The 24184-nt window shown below is 40.1% G+C and overlaps 1 protein-coding gene across 1 annotated transcript; it reads left to right on the forward strand.

Annotated features, from left to right (window-relative positions):
- Window positions 1-1454: 1454 nt before the first annotated feature.
- On the forward strand, window positions 1455-23919 carry LOC311291144 (ribonuclease inhibitor-like; the record flags this gene model as incomplete). Its single annotated transcript, XM_084410017.1, has 16 exons — window positions 1455-1477; window positions 1581-1613; window positions 1875-2045; window positions 2198-2200; window positions 2370-2543; window positions 2719-2889; window positions 6864-7037; window positions 7415-7588; window positions 8234-8407; window positions 8559-8729; window positions 12404-12577; window positions 12724-12897; window positions 19017-19190; window positions 20132-20293; window positions 22261-22388; window positions 22721-23919. 15 exons carry the CDS (start codon window positions 1455-1457, stop codon window positions 22343-22345), a joined length of 2037 nt encoding a protein of 678 aa, XP_084266143.1. The 3' UTR covers window positions 22346-22388; window positions 22721-23919.
- Between the last annotated feature and the right edge of the window lie 265 nt (window positions 23920-24184).

Consider the following 24184-nt stretch of genomic DNA (forward strand, 5'->3'; position numbering starts at 1 on the left):
TCAATGGGACCAGTTAACTGTTTGGTTTGTTAATCATTATCATATCAAAATATCTTGCTTTGTGTCCAGCAGAAGAAAGAAATTCATACAGGTTTGAAACAACTTGAGGGTGAGTAAATGATGATAGAATTTTCATTTTAAAGTGAACTATCCCTTTAAGGCCCAGACACAAGTTTCACACTTTTAACATTTACACGTTAAGCATGTTTTGTTGACTTATGGTTAGGCCTACTGATGTTCTGTGATTTTTAAAAATAGCCTCAATTAGGCCTGCATAAAAGTTGGAAGTTATTTGCTGTTGCAAAGAATCATTTATGAATGCACTTCTTAAAAAAAAAAAAAAATTGGAAATAAAATACAATATTAAAAAATATTTACATTTTATCAGTTGTTACTGAAACTCATCATTGCCTGGAACACACAGAAGATGGCATTTACTGCCGAGGCGTGTGTGTGTCACTATTGCGGACCGGATTTTGGGGAAGGGGGGGCTCGGCTGTCCTTACCTACTCTAAGGGGAGGCTCACATTCACCCAATTTGAAAACCCCTGCTGTAGTGAATTCTTTTTTGCAGTGATATTAATTGTAAAATAAATCCTATTATAAATAAATGTCCTATCTGTAGACTTTCAGACTGCAGTATCACAGAAGAAGGTTATAAAGCTCTGGCTTCAGCTCTGAGATCAAACCCTTCACACCTGATAGAGCTGGATCTCAGAGGAAATGATCCTGGACAATCAGGAGTGAAGGAGCTTGATGATTTACTACAGGATCTGAAGTGTCAACTCAAGACACTGAGGTGAGACGTGATGAAATAATATAACAAATTATATGCGGATGAATTATTCATAGAAACATTATTTCACTAACTTTTATGCAACAACAAATTGTGCAGGTTATTTTATAAAAATTATTTCAAGGTAAATGAAACAAACTGATTACACTAAAGGCCAATTTATACTTCTGCGTCGGGTGCGCGTAGTAGGTACGGCGTAGCATACGCATAGACGCGTATCATACGTCGTACCCTTCGCCGTACCCTGACGCGCACCTCCTCAAAAATGTAACTACGCGTCGCAGCGACGCGGACCGCAAGATCTGTGATTGGTCGGCTTGGTAGCATCGCATTTCCTCCTACACATTTCCGGCGTGTTCTTCTGCACCGCCCGTCATTTTTAAATTCGGTTCAACCGTCAACAGGTTCACAGGTCGTACATCTCCTCCGACGCCTTCTCTCGTTTCTGCCTTTTAGTTTTAGTGATTTCACTAAAGCTGTTTTTCCACCTCGATAAGCTCCAACTCCAACATGATCCACTCTCTTTCAGACGCTAGTAGCCTAAACTCAAAACAGCCGCGAGGAATCTAAACACAGTGGAAAATTAAAACCCGCCCCCGCCAACTAGCGTCTCGGTGGTGTAACTGTAGAGCAACACAGACATAACGCAGAAGTATAAATGCTCACGACGGAGTCACCTACGTGCGTAGCCTACGACGTACACTGCGGCGTACACTCGACGCAGAAGTATAAATTGGCCTTAAGTTTAATTGATTTTAAACCTGTTTCATCTTCCCTTCTGCAGGTTTTTGAGTCCTACTGCAGATGAAGCCTGTCAGTATGTGAGAGGAATTGTGGGTAAAAACCCATTACTCCTGAGAGAGATGAATCTGAGTGAACGTAAACTAAGAAACATACGAGTGAATCAGATCGCTGCTCTACTGCAGGATAAACACTGTAAACTCAACACACTGACGTGAGTATTGTGTTCACTTGTTATTTTAGATTTAAAGCATCTTAAATACATTTGGTGACAAAAACATGTTGGCGTCAAGCACTTTGTGTTTGTAAATTCTTCCTCTTCTGTTCATCATTTTAGGCTGCGTAAGTGTGGTCTAACAGAGAAAAGCTGTTCAGCTCTCGCTACAGTCCTGAGATCAAACTCCAGTCTGAAAGAGCTTGACATCAGCAACAATAATCTGCAGGATTCAGGAGTGAAGAAACTCCAGAACGGATTAGAAAATACAAACTGCACACTGGAGAGACTCAGGTGAGATTGTTTGTTTAAATAACATTTATTTTGTCAAGTTTAAAGGGGCTGTGAACTGAGAAATATTTTTTTTCTTGATCTTTTGAGAGTAATGTCGCAACATACAAGTGTGAATAACAATGTTTGTGTCACTATTGCTTTGTCTGTTACAGAAGGTTTGATTTGTTCTGAGTATTTTTGTAGCACTGCAGTCAACCTGCGCAGTCAAACATTATACAATTTAAAAAAATGCTTTTGACCCCTTTAAAATAATACTGTAGTGAATTATTTTTTGCAGTGATATTAATTGTAAAATAAATTCTATTATAAATGTCCTATCTGTAGACTTTCAGACTGCAGTATCACAGAAGAAGGTTATAAAGCTCTGGCTTCAGCTCTGAGATCAAACCCTTCACACCTGATAGAGCTGGATCTCAGAGGAAATGATCCTGGACAATCAGGAGTGAAGGAGCTCAGTGATTTACTACAGGATCAGAACTGTCAACTCAAGACACTGAGGTGAGACGTGATGAAATAATATAACAAATTATATGCGGGTGAATTATTTTTTATAACTTTTATGCAACAACAAATTGTGCAGGTTATTATATTAAAATTATTTCAAGGTAAATAAAACAAACTGATTACACTAAGTTTAGTTGATTTTAAATCTGTTTCATCTTCCCTTCTGCAGGTTTTTGAGTCATGAAGCAGATGAAGCCTGTCAGTATGTGAGAGGAATTGTGGGTAAAAACCTGTTACTCCTGAGAGAGCTGAATCTGAGTGAACGTAAACTAGGAGACACAAGAGTGAATCAGATCGCTGCTCTACTGAAGGATAAACACTGTAAACTCAACACACTGATGTGAGTATTTTACACGTTTCAAATGTATACTTTGCATAGAAGTATCCCACATTATATTAAGTGTCATCAGCAAATATGTGCTGAAATTTAAATTCATCATTTGATACAGTGCTCTTATTGCAGGAGTGGAGCTTGGCCACCCCGCTCACAGTTGATGTTTCTGTCTCAGTTTTCTTGACAAGAATCTTGTTTATTTAGAAGTAGATCTGTCTCTACTGGTCTCAAACTCAGTTCCTGGAGGGCCACAGCTCTGCACAGTTTTGCTCCAACCATAATCAAACACACCTGATCCAGCTAATCAAGCTCTTCAGCATTACTAGAAGCTTCCAAGCAGATGTCAGTTGGAGCTGAACTGTGCAGGGCTGTGGCCCTACAGGAACTGAGTTTGAGACCATGACAACAACACATGGAAGACATTTCAGAAGTGCCTCAGCAAAGTTCGGTTAGGACAGAAGTGTTAAGTGATCATCGGTTCGGTTAGGACAGAAGGGTTAAGTGCAGTTCGGTTAGGACAGAAGTGATAAGTGTGATTCGGTTAGGACAGAAGTGATAAGTGTGATTCGGTTAGGACAGAAGTGTTAAGTGCGGTTCGGTTAGTACAGAAGTGTTAAGTGCGGTTCAGTTAGGACAGAAGTGTTAAGTGTGGTTCGGTTAGTACAGAAGTGTTAAGTGCGGTTCAGTTAGGACAGAAGTGTTAAGTGATCATCGGTTTGGTTAGGACAGAAGTGTTAAGTGATCATCGGTTCGGTTAGGACAGAAGTGTTAAGTGATCATCGGTTCGGTTAGGACAGAAGTGTTAAGTGCTCATCGGTTCGGTTAGGACAGAAGTGTTAAGTGCGGTTCGGTTAGGACAGAAGTGTTGAGTGCGGTTCGGTTAGGACAGAAGTGTTGAGTGCGGTTCGGTTAGGACAGAAGTGTTAAGTGCGGTTCGGTTAGGACAGAAGTGTTAAGTGATCATCAGTTCGGTTAGGACAGAAGTGTTAAGTGCGGTTCGGTTAGGACAGAAGTGTTAAGTGATCATCAGTTCGGTTAGGACAGAAGTGTTAAGTGCGGTTCGGTTAGGACAGAAGTGTTAAGTGCGGTTCGGTTAGGACAGAAGTGTTAAGTGCGGTCCGGTTAGGACAGAAGTGTTAAGTGATCATCAGTTCGGTTAGGACAGAAGTGTTAAGTGCGGTTCGGTTAGGACAGAAGTGTTAAGTGCGGTTCAGTTAGGACAGAAGTGTTAAGTGTGGTTCGGTTAGTACAGAAGTGTTAAGTGCGGTTCAGTTAGGACAGAAGTGTTAAGTGATCATCGGTTCGGTTAGGACAGAAGTGTTAAGTGATCATCGGTTCGGTTAGGACAGAAGTGTTAAGTGCTCATCGGTTCGGTTAGGACAGAAGTGTTAAGTGCGGTTCGGTTAGGACAGAAGTGTTAAGTGCGGTTCGGTTAGGACAGAAGTGTTGAGTGCGGTTCGGTTAGGACAGAAGTGTTAAGTGCGGTTCGGTTAGGACAGAAGTGTTAAGTGCGGTTCAGTTAGGACAGAAGTGTTAAGTGTGGTTCGGTTAGTACAGAAGTGTTAAGTGCGGTTCAGTTAGGACAGAAGTGTTAAGTGATCATCGGTTTGGTTAGGACAGAAGTGTTAAGTGATCATCGGTTCGGTTAGGACAGAAGTGTTAAGTGATCATCGGTTCGGTTAGGACAGAAGTGTTAAGTGCTCATCGGTTCGGTTAGGACAGAAGTGTTAAGTGCGGTTCGGTTAGGACAGAAGTGTTAAGTGCGGTTCGGTTAGGACAGAAGTGTTAAGTGCGGTTCGGTTAGGACAGAAGTGTTAAGTGCGGTTCAGTTAGGACAGAAGTGTTAAGTGTGGTTCGGTTAGTACAGAAGTGTTAAGTGCGGTTCAGTTAGGACAGAAGTGTTAAGTGATCATCGGTTTGGTTAGGACAGAAGTGTTAAGTGATCATCGGTTCGGTTAGGACAGAAGTGTTAAGTGATCATCGGTTCGGTTAGGACAGAAGTGTTAAGTGCTCATCGGTTCGGTTAGGACAGAAGTGTTAAGTGCGGTTCGGTTAGGACAGAAGTGTTAAGTGCGGTTCGGTTAGGACAGAAGTGTTGAGTGCGGTTCGGTTAGGACAGAAGTGTTGAGTGCGGTTCGGTTAGGACAGAAGTGTTAAGTGCGGTTCGGTTAGGACAGAAGTGTTAAGTGATCATCAGTTCGGTTAGGACAGAAGTGTTAAGTGCGGTTCGGTTAGGACAGAAGTGTTAAGTGCGGTTCGGTTAGGACAGAAGTGTTAAGTGCGGTCCGGTTAGGACAGAAGTGTTAAGTGATCATCAGTTCGGTTAGGACAGAAGTGTTAAGTGCGGTTCGGTTAGGACAGAAGTGTTAAGTGCGGTTCGGTTAGGACAGAAGTGTTAAGTGCGGTCCGGTTAGGACAGAAGTGTTAAGTGATCATCAGTTCGGTTAGGACAGAAGTGTTAAGTGCGGTTCGGTTAGGACAGAAGTGTTAAGTGCGGTTCGGTTAGGACAGAAGTGTTAAGTGCGGTTCGGTTAGGACAGAAGTGTTAAGTGATCATCAGTTCGGTTAGGACAGAAGTGTCAAGTGCGGTTCGGTTAGGACAGAAGTGTTAAGTGCGGTTCGGTTAGGACAGAAGTGTTAAGTGATCATCAGTTCGGTTAGGACAGAAGTGTCAAGTGCGGTTCGGTTAGGACAGAAGTGTTAAGTGATCATCAGTTCGGTTAGGACAGAAGTGTTAAGTGCGGTTCGGTTAGGACAGAAGTGTTAAGTGCGGTTCGGTTAGGACAGAAGTGTTAAGTGCGGTTCGGTTAGGACAGAAGTGTTAAGTGCGGTTCGGTTAGGACAGAAGTGTTAAGTGATCATCAGTTCGGTTAGGACAGAAGTGTTAAGTGATCATCAGTTCGGTTAGGACAGAAGTGTTAAGTGCGGTTCGGTTAGGACAGAAGTGTTAAGTGCGGTTCGGTTAGGACAGAAGTGTTAAGTGATCATCAGTTCGGTTAGGACAGAAGTGTCAAGTGCGGTTCGGTTAGGACAGAAGTGTTAAGTGATCATCAGTTCGGTTAGGACAGAAGTGTTAAGTGCGGTTCGGTTAGGACAGAAGTGTTAAGTGCGGTTCGGTTAGTACAGAAGTGTTAAGTGCGGTTCGGTTAGGACAGAAGTGTTAAGTGCGGTTCGGTTAGGACAGAAGTGTTAAGTGCGGTTCGGTTAGGACAGAAGTGTTAAGTGATCATCAGTTCGGTTAGGACAGAAGTGTTAAGTGCGGTTCGGTTAGGACAGAAGTGTCAAGTGCGGTTCGGTTAGGACAGAAGGGGTTACATCAGCAGTTCATTGATGGTGAAGTTGCAATTCTATGAATCAAATGGAGAGAAGTGCTTTTTATGGGCTTTATCTATCTCTCCTTCCTGCACCTGGATCGTCTCTGAAGTCCATTAGACTGGCTAATGTCAGCAGGAGAAGAAAAGTACATATCGGTGCTAGAGCAGACATCTTGGAGCCTGCTTGGACCTTTGTTGGTTATAGTTTTGAGGGTACTGTGGATTTTTAAATAAAGTTACTATAAAGTTAAAAATACTAAAAAGTTTTATAGTAGTTTGCCATGTTGTCCTGGGTAAATGGTAACATTTCTTAAAGAGGTTGTTCCACATTATTAAGCAGTCCTCATGCAATATGCAGAGGAAGAACGATGTTTCTGAAGATGAAAAGCATGAAATAATGCATTGTCTTACAAAAGGCATGAAAACTATATTTTGGTGAAAACTAAATAGAGATTATCAAAAGATTTGTGAATTTGTCAGCACAAAAGAACTCGGTCAGACAAAGGCTTATTAAGGAATGTTTCTGTAAAACAAATTAATTGTATTAAAAGGCCAGCTATGAAAAAAAATAATCCACCGTTGAGCAGCAAACAGGTGTTTGAAGCTACTGGAGTCTCTGGAGTCTAAATAAACTGAAGAATGTTTCCTGTCTTTTTTTCTCTTCAGGCTGAATAATAACAGTATTACAGCAGAAGGTTGTGCTGCTCTGACTTCAGCGTTTACTTCAAACCCTTCATACCTGATAGAGCTGGATCTGAGTGAGAATAAACTAGGAAACTCTGGAATAAAGGAGATCTGTGTTCTGTTGGAAAATCCTGAATGCATATTGGAGAAAATTAAGTGTGTATTTTCATTTATCTACATTTCTGCGTGATAATGTACTTTTTTTGTGTGTGTGAATGTCCATTTAATTGAAATTACCATTTTTGTACATTGCTATGTTTCTATGAAATTTAAATATTCAAATTAGGCAGATGTTATATTAAGATATCTTTTGCTTATCTGTGGGGTCAGATTTTTGCTAATATTAAAATATAAATATTGGTAAATTTTCACACCAAATTTTCAAATTGCCAAGCATTTAGCAATGCTTTTTTATAATAATAATTATGATTATTAGTATTTTTATGATTTAAATAAAGTCATCTCACTTTATACACATGTTTTGCTTATGTAGTGTAGATCATTAAGTGCTTAACAGCTTCTTTCATACACAGACTCTCAGACTGCAGTATCACAGAAGAAGGTTATAAAGCTCTGGCTTCAGCTCTGAGATCAAACCCTTCACACCTGATAGAGCTGGATCTCAGAGGAAATGATCCTGGACAATCAGGAGTGAAGGAGCTCAGTGATTTACTACAGGATGAACGCTGTACATTAAAGACCATCAGGTGATAAACGAGACAATTATCATAACTATGATTTTAACCAGATATTACACAACACTATACATTAATACTACACTGGACTAGAGGTGCAAAATATATCAGTGGCCGAGATATTATTGGCTGATCACTGGGACAATAGAATTTCCACTATTATTTCCATTAATAAGTAGTAATAAGTATAAGTAGTTTTGCTATATTTGTGTTCAGCATATCATTTCTGATAATGATTCAGTGTATTTGTCTGGCGGTGTCGTGTGTGTTTGGACAAATTTATCATATCACATTATCATTTTCTGTTAGTATTAGATTTGGGCATGTTTTAGTTTTGATCAGCTACTGTAATTATAGATATTCTGTTTTATGTGTTCTGTTTATGTATAAAGAAGTAATGAGTAAAAACAATGAAAATACATTTCTATATTTTCTCTCACTGGTGTTTGCTTGTACATGAAAATGGCATATTGTTTGTGTTCTGTATGTTTATGTATATTTATGGTCATTTCATGCTGTAAATTTCATTTGGGTTTAATTCATTGATACAAATACTTGTAGTAAATCATTCTACTCTGTTTAGTGACTCATTCAGGATGAAGCTGCAAAAGGCATAACATTGGAATAGTATCTGATTTGTAATTCTACTTCCTGTAGGCTTCTGAAAAGTGATGCTGCACAGGAAGTGTGTGAGTATCTCACTAAAGTTCTGGGTAAAAGTCCATTATTACTGACAGAACTGGATCTGAGTGAAGATAAATTAGGATATCTGGATGGAGAGAAGCTCTCTGCTCTTCTGATGGACTCTCATTGCAAAGTGGAGAAAATCAAGTGAGTCAACATGATTTATACATTATAACTTCTCTGTTAATTGATTGTAAATGACTGTCAGTCACTTGTGTGAGCAGATATGAAGAGCTGTTGATCTGATGTGTGTGTTAAATATGTACTGAATAATAAATTATGCTGTTTTTATGTTCAGGCTGAATAATTGTGAGCTGACAGAGAAAAGCTGTTCAGTTCTAGCTACTGTTCTCTCCTCTAAAACCATCCTGAAAGAGCTGAACCTGAACAACAGCCGTCTGCTGGACTCAGGAGTCAAAGAGATCTGTGAGGGACTGAAGAAGCCTGTGTGTGAGCTGAAGATACTCAAGTGAGTACATTTCACCATCAGATACACTCAAACCCACAACACTTGCTTATCAGTTGTATATATTTGAGTCCACTCACCTTCAGAAGTGAGGAAAAATCTAAGAATAGTTTTTTGATTTTGTTTTGTAGTAATAAAATAGGAACAAATAAATAGCAAACGGTGGCACAATACAATAGAATGAAAAGACAAGTGAAACAAACACGGCTTTATGTTTTTCAGGTGCTAATGCTTACAACTAAAGTTTCAAAAGTTATTGAGTCAAGAGCAGTGAGGGGTTTTTCTCTTTGTCTTTTGTTCTTTGATTAAAATGATAGCAGTAGGTTGATTAGGCTGCTGTCTCTTTAGGCTGCTGTCGCTCAGATGACATTCTTCTCAGATTAGCTGCGCCGTCTTATTTGATAGGTGTCAGCGGGTGCAATACAGCCACCTGAGAGGTCAACCAGGTACTGGTGCTGGAGTATTTACGTGTCATGTTATCATAAGAGTCCTGTTCATTTTAAACATCGTGGTTATCGCCAATACCGGAATATTGTCACACTCTAAATTAACACAATGTCGATATTTCATTGCTTTGAATGTCACGATTATCGTCAACACCGGTATATTGCGACACCCCTACTGTCACTTAAAGGGGTGGTTGATTATGATTTCACTTTACTAACTTTAGTTAGTGTGTAATGTTGCTGTTTGATCATAAACAACATCTGCAAAGTTACAACGCTCAAAGTTCAAAGCAAAGGGAGATATTTGCTTTTAAAGAAATCACTTTTTAAGGACTACAACAAACGGCTGGTAGAGACTACACCACATTCCTCCCGGGTTAGTGACATCACCAACCCTAGAATTTACATAAACCCACCCCCGGGAACGCGATTTATAGATTATCATGACAGAATATGCTAATAAATGACAAGAAGATAGTTAACTCCACATCAGCAATATAAATTCATCAACTTACCAGAAATTATGCTAATAATTCAGAAATGTCCTGTTGCTTCTACATGTTGTCACTTCTTCTTGAGTCTCTCCATCATTGTCTGACTCTGATTTGAACATAAAAGGCTAAAGGTTTTAGAAATGTTCGGTGCATGTCTGTTTGAGGTAATCGAAGCTGCTAAGAACGAGCTGTTGTACCTCCGCCCTCGGTGCCGGGAGCAGCAGCTCATGGAGCAGCTCAGCAGCAGAGTGTGCACATACACACTCTGGGGACATCAGAAAATTATTTTACATCTTGTGAAAAGGGCATTATACCACCCCTTTAAGAATGAATACTAATCCAATATACTGTTACTGTCACATTCACCGTCTGTCATCGTCTTGTCAGCACTACACTACCCAGAATCCTTTGCCTTCATCACTTTCACCTGCACATCGTCATCATCATCCTCATCACCTGTGATCACCCTCATCATCATCATCACCGTCACCTGTTGTCTTTGTGATTATCTGTGTATTTAAGTTCCCCTCTCACTCCTTTTCATGTCGGTTATTGTTTGTGCACTAGCACTCTGTTTGTTTGGATATTTACTTGTGAGAATTAAACCTTTGTTATTATTTGTATCTTCGTGTTTGCCTTCTTCATCTACCTGGAAACGTGACAGAATAACCGACCACAAATATGGAGGAACGCATCCAGTTCATCAATCTGGCTCAGGGGAACCACGATATCTTGGACTTCTCTAGAAAGTTTTTTCATCTCGCCCTCAGCAGTTCCCTGGAGGATGAAGCCCTCAGCACCCTGTTCCGGATCGGGATCACATTCCATCGCCCCCTCGACCTCCCAGACACCACCGGACTATCTTGGAGAGCGACTGTGTTCCGGTGTCTGGTGAGTGTTGCATCCCGGTCCGGAACGCCACCGTCTCCAGCCATCTTCGCCACGCCATCCATCCTCATCCATAGTCCAGCCGAGCCTGCACTTCACAGCGGTACGCCAGTCCAGCCGAGCCTGCACTTAATGCCAGTCCAGCCGAGCCCGCACTTCACGCCAGAGCTGCCGAGACCAAGGCAGTATGCATTGTGCCCGCCGCCCCTGAGACTATAAGCGTCATGCCTGCCGCGCCTGTGACTGACAGCGTCGTGCCCGCCAAGCCAGAGACTGTCCGCCCAGTGTCTCCTGTTCCTGTCCTCAGCCAGAGTCCGGACGAGAAGGACTTAATTGACCTTTTTTCAGAGCTTCCTTCACCGCTGGTCCCGTCCAGCCCAAAGCCCTCTTCGCAGCCGGTCCTGTCCAGCTCAGAGCCCTCTTCATCGCTGGTCCTGTCCAGCTCAGAGCCCTCTTCATCGCTGGTCCCGCCCAGCTCAAAGCCCTCTTCGCCGCTGGTTCCGCCCAGCCCAATTCGCTGGTCCCGTCCAGCACAGAACCTTCACCGCTGGTTCCATCCAGCACAGAACCTTCACCGCTGGTCCCGTCCAGCACAGAGCCTTCACCGCTGGTCCCGTCCAGCACAGAGCCTTCACCGCTGGTCCCGTCCAGCACAGAGCCTTCACCGCTGGTCCTGCCCAGCTCAAAGCCCTCTTCATCGCTGGTCCTGTCCAGCTCAAAGCCCTCTTCGCCTCTGGTTCCGTCCAGCACAGAGCCTTCACCGCTGGTCCCGTCCAGCACAGAGCCTTCACCGCTGGTCCTGCCCAGCTCAAAGCCCTCTTCATCACTGGTCCTGTCCAGCTCAAAGCCCTCTTCGCCGCTGGTCTCGTCCAGCCCTGACCCGCCTTCGCCGCCTGTCTCATCCAGCCCAGACCCGTCTTCGCCGCTGGTCTCGCCGAAGGGTCCTCTCCGCCATGGCCACCCGAAGGGCCTTCTCCGCCATGGCCACCCGAAGGGTCCTCTCCGCCATGGCCACCCGAAGGGTCCTCTCCGCCATGGCCACCCGAAGGGTCCTCTCCGCCATGGCCACCCGAAGGGTCTTCTCCGCCGTGGCCCCCTGCTCAGCCTGCACCGCCATGGCCGCCCGAAGGGTCGTCTCCGCCAGGGTCACCGTCACAGCCTTCTCCGTCATGGCCACCGCCTCAACCTTCTCCACCTGGACCGCCCGAGGGGTGGTCTCCTACTCCGCCATGGCCCCTGGACCAGTCTGCTCCGCCTTGGCCGTCCGGACCATCCTGGAGTCCGTCCATCTTCACCCGGTTCACCTCCCCGTTACGGATTCCAGGATGCCCACCCCCCCTCCTGTGTTCTGCCATCTGCGGCGCGGGTCGCGCCTAGTGGGAGGGGGGAGTAATATCACATTCACCGTCTGTCATCGTCTTGTCAGCACTACACTACCCAGAATCCTTTGCCTTCATCACTTTCACCTGCACATCGTCATCATCATCCTCATCACCTGTGATCACCCTCATCATCATCATCACAGTCACCTGTTGTCTTTGTGATTATCTGTGTATTTAAGTTCCCCTCTCACTCCTTTTCATGTTGGTTATTGTTTGTGTAGTTAGCACTCTGTTTGTGCACTAGCACTCTTTTTGTGCACTAGCACACTGTTCGTTTGGATATTTACTTGTGAGAATTAAACCTTTGTTATTATTTGTATCTTCGTGTTTGCCTTCTTCATCTACCTGGAAACGTGACAGTTACACAACATGCCTTTTTTCTCAACTATTTACAGTTCAAAACTGACTGTTTTTACAGCAGTGTTTATTTTAGTTCTTGTGTTCATTCTAAGTTTCATGTTTTCTAGACTTTCAGACTGTAGTATCTCAGAAGAAGGTTGTAAAGCTCTGGCTTCAGCTCTGAGATCAAACCCTTCACACCTGATAGAGCTGGATCTCACAGGAAATGATCCTGGACAATTGGGAGTGGAACACCTCATTAATGTACAAAAGAATTTTTGCCGTTCACTGAAAACACTGAGGTGAGTGTTTTCTACAAATTAAGATTTTATCTGAAAGTGAATTAAACCATCAAACTATATTTCTGCACTTACTTGCATCAATATTATTTTACCACATCTGTGCCGTGCACAGTTGTGAAATATCAGTGTACTCTATTTGTTTCTAGGATATTACAAAGTCCTGCTGCAGATAAAGCCTGTCAGTATGTGAGAGGAATTGTGGGTAAAAACCCATTGCTCCTGAGTGAGCTGAATCTGAGTGGACATGAACTAGGAGACACACGAGTGAATCAGATCGCTGCTCTACTGCAGGATAAACTCTGTGAAATCAACACACTCATGTGAGTATTGTGTTTACTTGTTATTGTACATTTAAAGTGTCTCAAAGAAATCAGATGACCAAAACACTGTAAGGCAGGGGTGTCAAACATACGGCCTACAGATTTGTCTGATCCGGCCCGCGGGATGATTTGAACAATGAAAAAAATAGAGATGCTCTGCTCCACTGACTATAAATCTAAAAAAAATTATTTACTTTTATTTTGGCCGATCTCTATTCCGGACCTGCAAAAAACAGCTTGTGTATGTTTTACACAATAAAAATACAAAAGAAAGTATTTGAAAAAAAAGTAATTCGGCCCATCTGGCCCTTAACCTAAAACTAGTTTGACACCCCTGCTCTAAGTGCTTTTGCACCCGGGTAGTTATAGGAACTCAGTTATAGGAACTAGTCACCAGGCCGGTCCCCTGAGAATAAATATTCCCCTGGGGTAATTTTCCTGTTTGCATGCACACCACCAGGTGGAACTCAGTGATGTAAGCTTGCCGTAAGTATATGTAAACTGTGTTTACACATCTTTTAAAAATATTGAGTGTCTGTGTTTCTCATGTATTCAGCCAGTCAGCGTACACTTACGTCACTTTAGTACCTATAGTGCTGGTTTAGACCCTACTCTGAAGTAGGAGCTAATTTAGTTCCCCTTAAAAGGAGTTCCTATAACTAAAATCATTCCTAGTTCCTGCAATGCAAACACACCAAAAAGCAAGTACTTCTGCCAATCCACCTTTTTCCGGAATTGTTCCTTCCATTTTTTTCTAGTCAAATTAGCGTACTTTCCGAGCTGATAATGTAACATTAAACCCTATTAAATTTATTTAAAAAAGTCTGTGTTGCCATGTATCTGAACAAGATGTCCAGGACCTCTGGCAGAAAATTAGGCCCACAGCATTAAAGATACAGCAGAGTATTTCATTTTACACATGGGGTACTTTTTTATCCCTGTGTGCACCAAACCCATCTTAAGTGTTTGCTGCCAAAAAAGCTAATGTTTTTGTTTCATCTGACCATAGAACATTTGAAAAGTAACTGACACTACTGGTGTAACGGGGCGAACAAGATGTGAGGCGTGCGGATCCATGTGCAAGCTTTTATTTATAAACATAGTTAACAAGCAAGGATCAGACAACGGTAAACAGGTATGGTACAGGCAAGACACGAGAGATCCTAGAGCAAGCGTGGGTCTACGATCGGTGAACAATATCCAACAGGGCAAGGCAGAGAGATAATCCAGGTACACAAGCAATGGTCCAAACGAGGGGCAAACAGAGTCCAAAGGGCAAGGCAAAGGGTTAATCCTGCAAATACAGGCAGATATCCAAACACAAGAAAACAGGCAAGGCAAGACTTAAAACAACTGAGTGGGCTCCGTAGAATAGCTATCGCTAGGATTAGAGCCCGACCGATATGGATTTTTGGGGGCCGATGCCGATATTAACTCGAAAAGAGCCGATTTATAAGCCGATATTTAGATTTTGAAAATAAACTGGATATTAGACCCATTTCCTATAAACTGCACTTACACAACATTTAATAGCAAAATATCTGCCTGTTCGATGTATGTGGGCTGTATAAATACAAACTTAAGATATGAAACGTAAAGTCCTTTGAACAAAAAAACAACAACAACAACCAAATCAAAGTTACCAGTTTTAAAAGACTTGGTTCATAAATATAACTTTGAATAGGACTGGAGACAAATTCTGTTAAGTTCTGATAAATAACAACAACAACAATCTCTCTCTCTCTCTCTCTCTCTCTCTCTCTCTCTCTCTCTCTCTCTCTCTCTCTCTCTCTCTCTCTCTCTCTGCGTCTTATGCATAGGTCTCACGAACGCACGCACCTCTCTCTCTCTCTCTCTCTCTCTCTCTCTCTCTCTCTCTCTCTCTCCCTCTGCGTCTCGTGCGCGCACCCCTCTCTCTCTCGCTCATTCTGCGTCTCGTGCGCACCTCTCTCTCTCTCTCTCTCTCTCTCTCTCTCTCTCTCTCTCTCTCTCTCTCTCTCGCTCTCTCTCTCTCGCTCGCTCTGCGTCTCAAATTGTAAAAAAAACAAAAAAAAACATTATTATTAGCCTACAACTAAATTGTTGTCATTAAATAAGAAAACTAAATAATTGTGTAGATGATTTGCTTTGTGTAACCCGACATCAGACATTAGGCCGAAGTATTTTTTGCACACAGTGCCGCGACCAATTCTGTTTCCTCACTCCTTTATGACTGCCTGCACATTCACTGTCCTCGCGATAAAATTAGCTTATCAATGCATATCTAAATTCGCGCCTTTCTGTATCTTTGAAAAAAGAAACAAAAAAGATGCCGCAGCCAATGAGCAGCCGGCGGGGGCTGGCTGCAGGACGACTCAATCTCCACGGACAGTTTTTAATATTTTATCAGACAATATCTACTCAATATTTTGCTTAAGTGTAATTTTCGGGACAATTAAGGCCGGATTCGGGACAACAGCTCAGATTTCGGGACTGTCCCAAATTTTTCGGGACTTCTGGTCACCCTACCATGAACTCACTTAAAGCTATAGTAGGTAATCCTGTTCCGAAACACTTTTTTTTTATACTGGGTGAAATGGTCCTTCCATCCTGAGAGTAGTCAATACATTATGTGTTCAGAAAAAGGAATGAAAACAATCAGACCTCTGTAGCAGCTGCAGGACAGTAAAAACTCTGACCAATCACTGCCATTCGGTGCGAATGTAAAGAACCAATCAGATGCCTTCAGAGCCAGGAGGAGTGTCTTAGCAGTGTCAATCAAGTTCGCGTACGCGCTGATCGCCCCTCTCTTGCACAGCGCGTACCGTCATTCAAAATCAAGATTGCCGGTGTGCCGAGCAGCTGTGCTAATGGCGGACAAACAACCAAAACTGCCAATTTCTCGAGTGGAACCTGCTCATACAACAAAGACAGGTAAACGGAAAAAGACCGATGACGATAAACAAGCCCGTCGGAGCCCATTGACTCAGTGTTAAAACTCTAGCCGCATAACATACAGATAAAATGTCACGCACTGTGCAAAGCAACAATTGAAACCTGCTAACCTTATATCTAGCGACCTTATCCGTCGTCATCGGTGACCCTGCATGTTTACTAGCCTGCGCGTTCACGGCAGGCTCCGCTGTGGGGGGAACTTTACATAACTAAATACATGTTTAACAGCTAGTAGGCCTAACGTTATATGTTATGAATCTTACACGAAATTCATCTTCATCACAGTGCAACTAATGGAAATGGAAAAACGTGTATCAATGCAACCTGTTTTTAACTTTGCCTTATAGTTATAACTAGCTCGTTAGCGAATCAAAAAATATATATTTTAAACTTTACCAATATCGATATGATAGCTTGATAGTGAGTAGGCTACTAAAATACATCTTATTTGTTTATATTCATAATGATAAAGTTAGATTTTTTTATTACATGGGATTCTGACATGATGCTTCATGCACTGCGCTCCTTCCTCTCCGCTCGTCTCAGGTAAATAATGCGTCTTCCAGCTCAGCTGTCGGAGTCGCGTGTTCATGTGTTTTGGGGGCGTGGCTTTGGAAGGACCCCAGAAGGGAGAGGGTGGACTGAATGGAAATAATGAGCTGTCTTTAAAACAGTCGTTAGAGGTCTACATACACTCGATTTTTATACTTTCTTTTTCAGAATACTTACATTTTAATTATGTATTGATATATACATAAAGTTTAAACAAATTTGAAAAATAAGTTTTTTAGACCATTCTTACCTACCCCAGCTTTAACCGTTGTTCTCTCTGCCTGACTCTGGCTGGATCAGCAGGCTGCAGGATATGTGGCGCGTTATACACGAGTGTTGTCAACTGCGACGTTGTAGAGCGCCCTCTGGTCGACAAACTATACAACGCAAACACTCATGACATGGTTGAAGGCTGTTTCGTCCGTTTTTTTTTTTTTTATATTAATTTATCGGCCATTATAAATGCCGACACCGATAGATTGGAAAATGCCTAATATCGGTCGGGCTCTAGCTAGGATATGCACTATACAATACTCGGCGATCACAGAGAGAAAGTCCAAGGCTTATAAAGAGTGTGTGATTGGGTGATAGTGATTGTGAGAGAGTTCTCAGCTGTGAGCGTGATTAGTGTAATCAGCTGTGTGTGTTGTCCGTGCAATGGATGATGGGAAATGCAGTCCAGTGTGGTGTGAGAGTCAATATGATGGAGAAGCGACCTCTGGTGGCTATCGGGCGGAAGGCCACAAACCGGATTCGTGACAACTGGAACTTCAAACGGGATGGGTTCTATGGTGCCAGGGATAAAAAAGTAGCCCATGTGTAAAATTAAATACTCTGCTGTATCTTTAATGCTGTGGGCCTAATTTTCTGCCAGAGGTCCTGGACATCGATCGTGTTCAGATACATGGCATCACGGATTCGATCAAATACCAATAGATAAAAAATCTAAACCTGACAGCCTGTGCTAGAAATCTTATAACGGAGAACAGGATGGAGAGATTCTGTATGGAGGAATGGTCTCTGATCTCTTGTCAGGTGTTCTCCAAACTCATCAGGCATTATAGAAGAAAACTCAGAGAGCTGGTATCTTGGAAAAAAGAGGTTGCAAAAAGCATTTAATAAAAGGGGGCAAACAATTGTTCCCAACGTGTTTTGGAGAAAAACATTTATTTCATAATGTGATTTTTTTTTTTTTTTTTTTTTTTTTTTTTTTTTTTACTTTCAATTATTTTACTTCAATGAAAGGTTAGATTTTTGCAAATTTTTTAAATAAAATATCAAAAGGATTAAAAATGCAGATTTATTTTTTACAGCCATATTTGATCATATTTACCAAGGGGGCAAACACTTTTTCACACCACTGTATATGTAGCCGCTCTGGAGAAAACAGTGATGTCATAGTCCAGCTCAGTTCAGTTCTCATATAATGGTGTCAATGCAGACAGATCAATAATATTGTTGAATATTAAGGGTCCCCAACTAATAAAGCCAAAAGCCAAAGGTGACAGAGTTAGGGTGAAGAGTTACTGTACAATCAACTGATTTTAAGGCATGAAGAAAGTATTTTCATAGGACAAAAAATGTTTCAGTATGTCATGTTGATTATCAAAGATGGGATTTAAGGGATACAGTTATTGGCTACAAAGGGACTTAATATGCTGGCTTGATGTTTATTACAAACTTGGTTTATTAAAAATTGTAAATAAATGTACATTAAATGTTGACATTTAATGTACTTTTATTTACAATGTCAGAAGTCAGAAAGAGCTTTATTGCCAAGCATGTTTGCACACACAAGCAATTTGCTTTGGTGACAGAGGAAGCTTTCAGTTCACAGAGACAACAGCAGGACACAAATAGTAAAATACAAAATATATAATAAAGATATGTGAAAGACACGCATATGTATATACTGTATATAACAAAATAAACAAACAGACCATCTGTATGTACAGGTGTGCAATATACAACAGAAGATTGTAATTTACACTGAGTGTAATAATGTTGCTTATTAGTTACGAACTAATTACAGATGCTGTAATAATTAAATCTTCTCTTTATGGAGATGATGATGAAAGATAAATTACATCAAACTAAAATTTCTCACAAAATCTGACCAGTTGTCCCAAATTATAAATCATTATAAGCTTACTGTCGTGAATTGGGTAAGGTTTTTCTTTTTTTTAAACCAAAAATCTTCTGTACTGCAGCTTTAAGTACAAATTTTATTAGTAATGTTATTTGTAGTTAGTAAACTATTAGTATATGTTATAAACGTTATTAGTAAAGTAAACCAAATTGACTTTAACTTTGATTTCTTCATTATTTTCTTCATTTTTCTCACGTTAAAAAAATGAATATAGTCTATTTAATTATATTTCTAATAAATTTGTTGATTCAGTTTTTCAATCGGTTTTTATATTGAACCTTAATGTACATTTATAACTCTCAGACGTTTTGAAGATGTTTTAATTATTACCTGAGTTATAACTAGTTTCCTTCTAGTTATACTCCTCTCATGATTCATGGTTCTGTAATTAAGTTTCCATGTATTTGTTGTATTATATTGTATGACACTTACTCATGGTGAATTTACATGTATTTGAGCCATTGTTGTTTCTCTTTGTCCTCAGTCTGTGTGGATGCAGTATCACAGTGAGACAGTGCTATCTCCTGACTGAAGGAATGTCTTTCAATCTTTCACATCTGAGAGAGCTGGACTTCAGTGGGAATCAAATAGAAAACAAAGGACTGGAGATCTTGTGTGACTTACTGAAGCGTTCACAGTGTAAACTGGAGATATTGAGGTCAGTAACGTTCACATACAAGAATCAAAATGCTTAAAATCACTTCTACATAAAACAATTTAACCAAATCACTTTCACTCAATATCTCATGAAGAGCCTGAGTTTACATTATTTTATGGAAAATAATTTTCCTTAGTGATCTGATGAAAGCAGGGTCTTAAATTGACACCCACCAAGTACCAAGCGCAGGTCAGTTCTGGCTATAGTATCAGCCCGGTGGCAGGTGATGATTTCATAATCCATTAGCTTTATACTGTATGTGCACTGTGGCTCAATGACCCTCTGTCAGTCAGTAACTTTAGTCTTGAAAAATATATAAGTATGATGAGATGATTTCAGCCACAGAGTAAACAGCAGTGGGATAATTGCATGACTACATTTACATTACATTTACATTTATGCATTTGGCAGACGCTTTTATCCAATGCGACTTACATTGCATTTCAAGGTACACATTTTTACTTTCTTATCAGCTCTTGCTTTCCCTGGGAATCGAACCCATGGCCTTGGCGTTGCAAGCGCCAACGCTCTACTGTTTGAGCTACAGGAAAGCTAAGACTAAGTTGCCTAGAACACTGTATCTAATCAAACAGAGCTTAAAGTACAATGATGTGTAATTTAATTAGCTGATATTAGTAATTAAATATTAGTAGACCAGATGTGAAGCAGGTGTGAAACATTTTCCAATCAGTTTCTTTTTTGAATGAAAAATTAAATGATAGCCTTGAATAGTTAGTGTAGCTTTGATGAGCAAATCAAGCAACTGTGAATTTTCCTGTCAGATTTGATATTGATCTAAAACTCATATAGGTGAATTTCTCTGCCACTGGAAGTCTCTCATCACATGGATTTCTATTGAGATGAATGATTTTTTTTTTTTTTGCAAAATGGAGTTGAAAGTAAAAAAATAATAATTATTCTGTCTGTTTGTCTCTTTCTAGTCTAAACGACTGTGGCATTACAGATGTTTCTTCTTTAACTCAGTCTTTGACAAACACAAAAGCACTCCAGTTTTTAAAAGAGCTTAAACTGAGTAAAAATACCATCGGATCCTCCAAGCAGAAGCTCATGGACGTGATGCAGAACTCAAGCTGTAACCTGAGGTGAGTAAACATCCTTTAGTTGCAGTAACACTAACAAACATAGGAATGCACATTGAAATGTATTATATTTAAGATAAAAATACAGGGTTTTATCGGCACTAAAAATATTTTGGCTTTCACCAAAATAATTTTTTGTCCCACCAAAGCTTTATTCGGTCATCTAATGTGATATCTGAAATAACTGCTGCACTTGAGACAATGACATGGAGCATTTTATTTATAAGCTTAAGGTGATTAAAACAGTGTGAATAAAAATGCCTTATTTCTTTGATCAAATATCTAACTTCACATTCTTTCTGTTTGTATCTAATGCCCTTTCAAAGAAACACTCCAGTGATCTTAGTGGATTATCGCTCCTCTGGCAACAGGTGCATAAGGGCTAGCATGTTATCTTAGCATACCGTAAAAACACAATCATTTATCACATTAATATGTTTTTGTTCAATATAACGTCAGTCGAATGTTTAAAATATCTCCCTTCTGTGATCTGATGTGGCATCTTACTACAGAATGATGGGGGAAAATCATTCATTTATAGTATTTTATAAAGTAATAAAGTCTATACTGTCTTTTCCTGTGTCCTCATAAACCAAATGGCTTAAAAAACACTAAACTGTTTGTTTTTTAAGGCAAATTTGGAGTATCTAACTCAATCACCACCTGTCCAAAGTTAGACTCAAGTTTATGCTAATAACAAAATTATTTTTTTAATTATTTCCGTCATGAAAATGTTTCCGCCATTTTGAATTTTCCTTAAAACCTACTTTTTCAAACTACTCCTAGGCCGTTACTCCAATTTTCACGAAAATTAAACCAGATCATCTGCAGACCATGCCGACAAAAAGATATCTCGCAAACTAATTTTACGGAGCGTTTGCGAAAATAGACATAAGGCTGTATCTCCACAAGCTTTATCGTATTCAGACCAAACTTGGTACATCACAAGCATGACCTGAGGTTACATGCTGTGTTTCAGCACAGCGCCACCTACTAGTGCAGAGATACGTGCAGATTATACACTTCTGAACTTCTGAATATTCATATTCACGTCATGATTTACACGTCAGATCGTGATTTAGCACAATATCTTCGAAACCGTTAGTCTGATCAAGAAAAAACCACCTTAGGAACTTTGTGCTTGGCCCTGATAATTGCTGCTTGCAGCTTTATTTTGTTTTGTTTTTTTAGAAATCCAAAAAAATGCAGTAAGCTTTGTGTGATGGGCAGGGTTAGTGTAGGGGGATAGAATATACGGTTTGTACTGTAAAAAAAAAAAAAAAATGCCTATGGAGAGTCCCCATAAACCACATATTCAAGTGTGTGTGTGTTCAGGTAAACCCTACGGTATTGGGAAAAATGTACCCATAAAGATAGAAATATCTGAAATCCTTGTCCTTTTTGGTCCCCATGAGGAAACCTAAATCATACAGAATAATATTTTTTGAAAACCAAAAATGCAAAATAAATTGTGTGATGGGTAGGATTTGAGGTAGGGTTAGTGTAAGGGGAGAGAATATACAGTTTTACAGAATAAAAACAATTATGCCAATAGAATGTGTGTGTGTGTGTGTGTGTGTGTGTGTGTGTGTGTGTGTGTGTGTGTGTGTGTGTGTGTGTGTGTGTGTGTGTGTGTGTGTGTGTGTGTGTGTGTGTGTGTGTGTGTGTGTGTGTGTGTGTGTGTGTGCGTGTGTGTGTGTGTGTGCATGGATGACCATGTTCATCAGCCACCACAGAAGATCATTTTTGACCGAGGAAAACCCGTGAAATATTGTTTAGAAATGTTTGTACTAAGTTTAGCTTAGGTGAAAGTGTGTATGCCAAATTATGTAAAATCAGAAACTAATCTGTACAGGAATCTAATGTTAGTTTCAGTCTATTACACTTTGTACTTAATTGAAATATAATAATTAATTTGCAACTTGTTCCACTCAACACTGATTATTTTCTTTTCTAATTCTTCCTCTCAGCCTCACAGAGGAAGAAGGTGGGGTTGTCTCGTGGATTCGTGGATTGTTTGGTTTGTCTAAACCTGCGGAGGAACCTGTGAAATAAACAGCACAAGAAAAGCCACCATCGGATGAAGGATCCTCAGAAGGTTCTTCCTATAATACTGCAATAAATGAATACTGTGTGTGTATGATGGTAATTTTAGCGAGATGTGGCTAAATAAATAGTAACACTGCAAAACCCACAGCTATTACAAATTCAAGCTTTTTATACCTGTATTGTATAGTACATTTAAACAGCTTTAAATAGCATTGCTTTAACAAATGTACAGTTTATTATACTAGCTCTGTATTTTAAAAATGATCAGGATTAGAAATGAAATAATGCAGCATTAATAGAAACACACATACACGTTGTGAGTTATGTTGACTGGATATTTGATGATTTAGTGTTCATACAAGATGTTTTGCTTTTTTACAGGTAAAATGGAGGAGGGAGATAAGACTGATCTCAGCTCAGAGGAGGATAAGCCTGACCTCAGCTCAGAGGAGAATAAGCCTGATCTAGAGATGCGCGGTTGGCGGTTACAGCCGCGGACTCCGCGGATAAACCGCGGATAAACCGCGGATTGGGCGGATGACGTGACGAAAAATAATATTTTAATTAAATTCGGGCGGGTGGTGGGCGGTTGAACCAATCAAATGAAAAATATATGTATACACAAATCAACGGATGGCGGGCGGGTGCGGTTTTGAAAATTGGTCAAAAACGTTGGTGCGGCTGGATGGCGGACGGATGATGATTTTTGTGATGCGGTTGCGGATGAAATAATAGCCCATCCGCGCATCTCTAGCCTGATCTCAGCTCAGAGGAGGATAAGCCTGATCTCAGCTCAGAGGAGGATAAGCCTGATCTCAGCTCAGAGGTGGATTAGCATGAATATGGGACTTCAGTATAAGACCTTCATCATAATGATGTTGAGATTAAACTCCTCCATAATGAAGCAATTAAAACATTGCTTATTGTAATTGTCAAATTTAGCAATTAAATATATGAAATGATGTCATAATTATGTATCTTGATATTATTTATTTAACTTTGATCAGTTTTACAATTATATTTCGCTTACATTTTATATACAGAATATTTTTATTGATACATTTTTATTTGTATGAAACTCTGTCTCTCTGCTTTGACTTGCATACGTATAATACCTGTTATCACCCATAATCCACATTTTAAGTTGTAGCTTTCGCATTCCCCAGTCTAGATATTCTATCCAGTGCTTTTTGATCTGCAATTATAATTTTCTCATTTGCCATTGTATTGTATATTTACACAATATTAGCATAATAAAATACAAGTTGTTATAGAATATGCAATTATTCTAATATAATTATGCCTTTTTGTGTATGAAGCACTTATGTATTGTAGTCAACTGTAATTGTAACCTTATATAATGGAAGTGTTATATAAAGAAAGACACTTGTAATAATCATTGTAACCATATATGAAGAAAATGATTTATGAAGAAAAACTCTGTAAATTGTTGTTGTAAAGCGATTTATTGAGAAAATGGTTTATAAAGAAAAACACTGAAATTATTTTTGTAAAATGGTTTATTGAGAAAATGGTTTATAAAGAAAAACATAACACAATGTTTTCAGCATTTATTAAAAAGCATATTGAGGAACAAAACCTGCATTAGAAAGAGCTTTGATATTTTGGTTTTGTTTAAAATTTATTATTTTGAAAAGTTCATTAGTTCAGTTCCTTTGGAGTGTAACTGGTATTAAGATGCAACAGCAGATGCAGAGAGATTATGCAATTTCTCGAGCTCACCACTAGAGGTCAACACAATATCATGTGAAGAATAAGTTTTATATAATAAAACATCAATAATAGCCTAGAAATAGCACCAATCTTTTTTGTAGTTTTTGTGAA

This window comes from Rutilus rutilus, assembly GCF_951802725.1.
Source record: "Rutilus rutilus genome assembly, chromosome: 5".
Taxonomy (NCBI): domain Eukaryota; kingdom Metazoa; phylum Chordata; class Actinopteri; order Cypriniformes; family Leuciscidae; genus Rutilus; species Rutilus rutilus.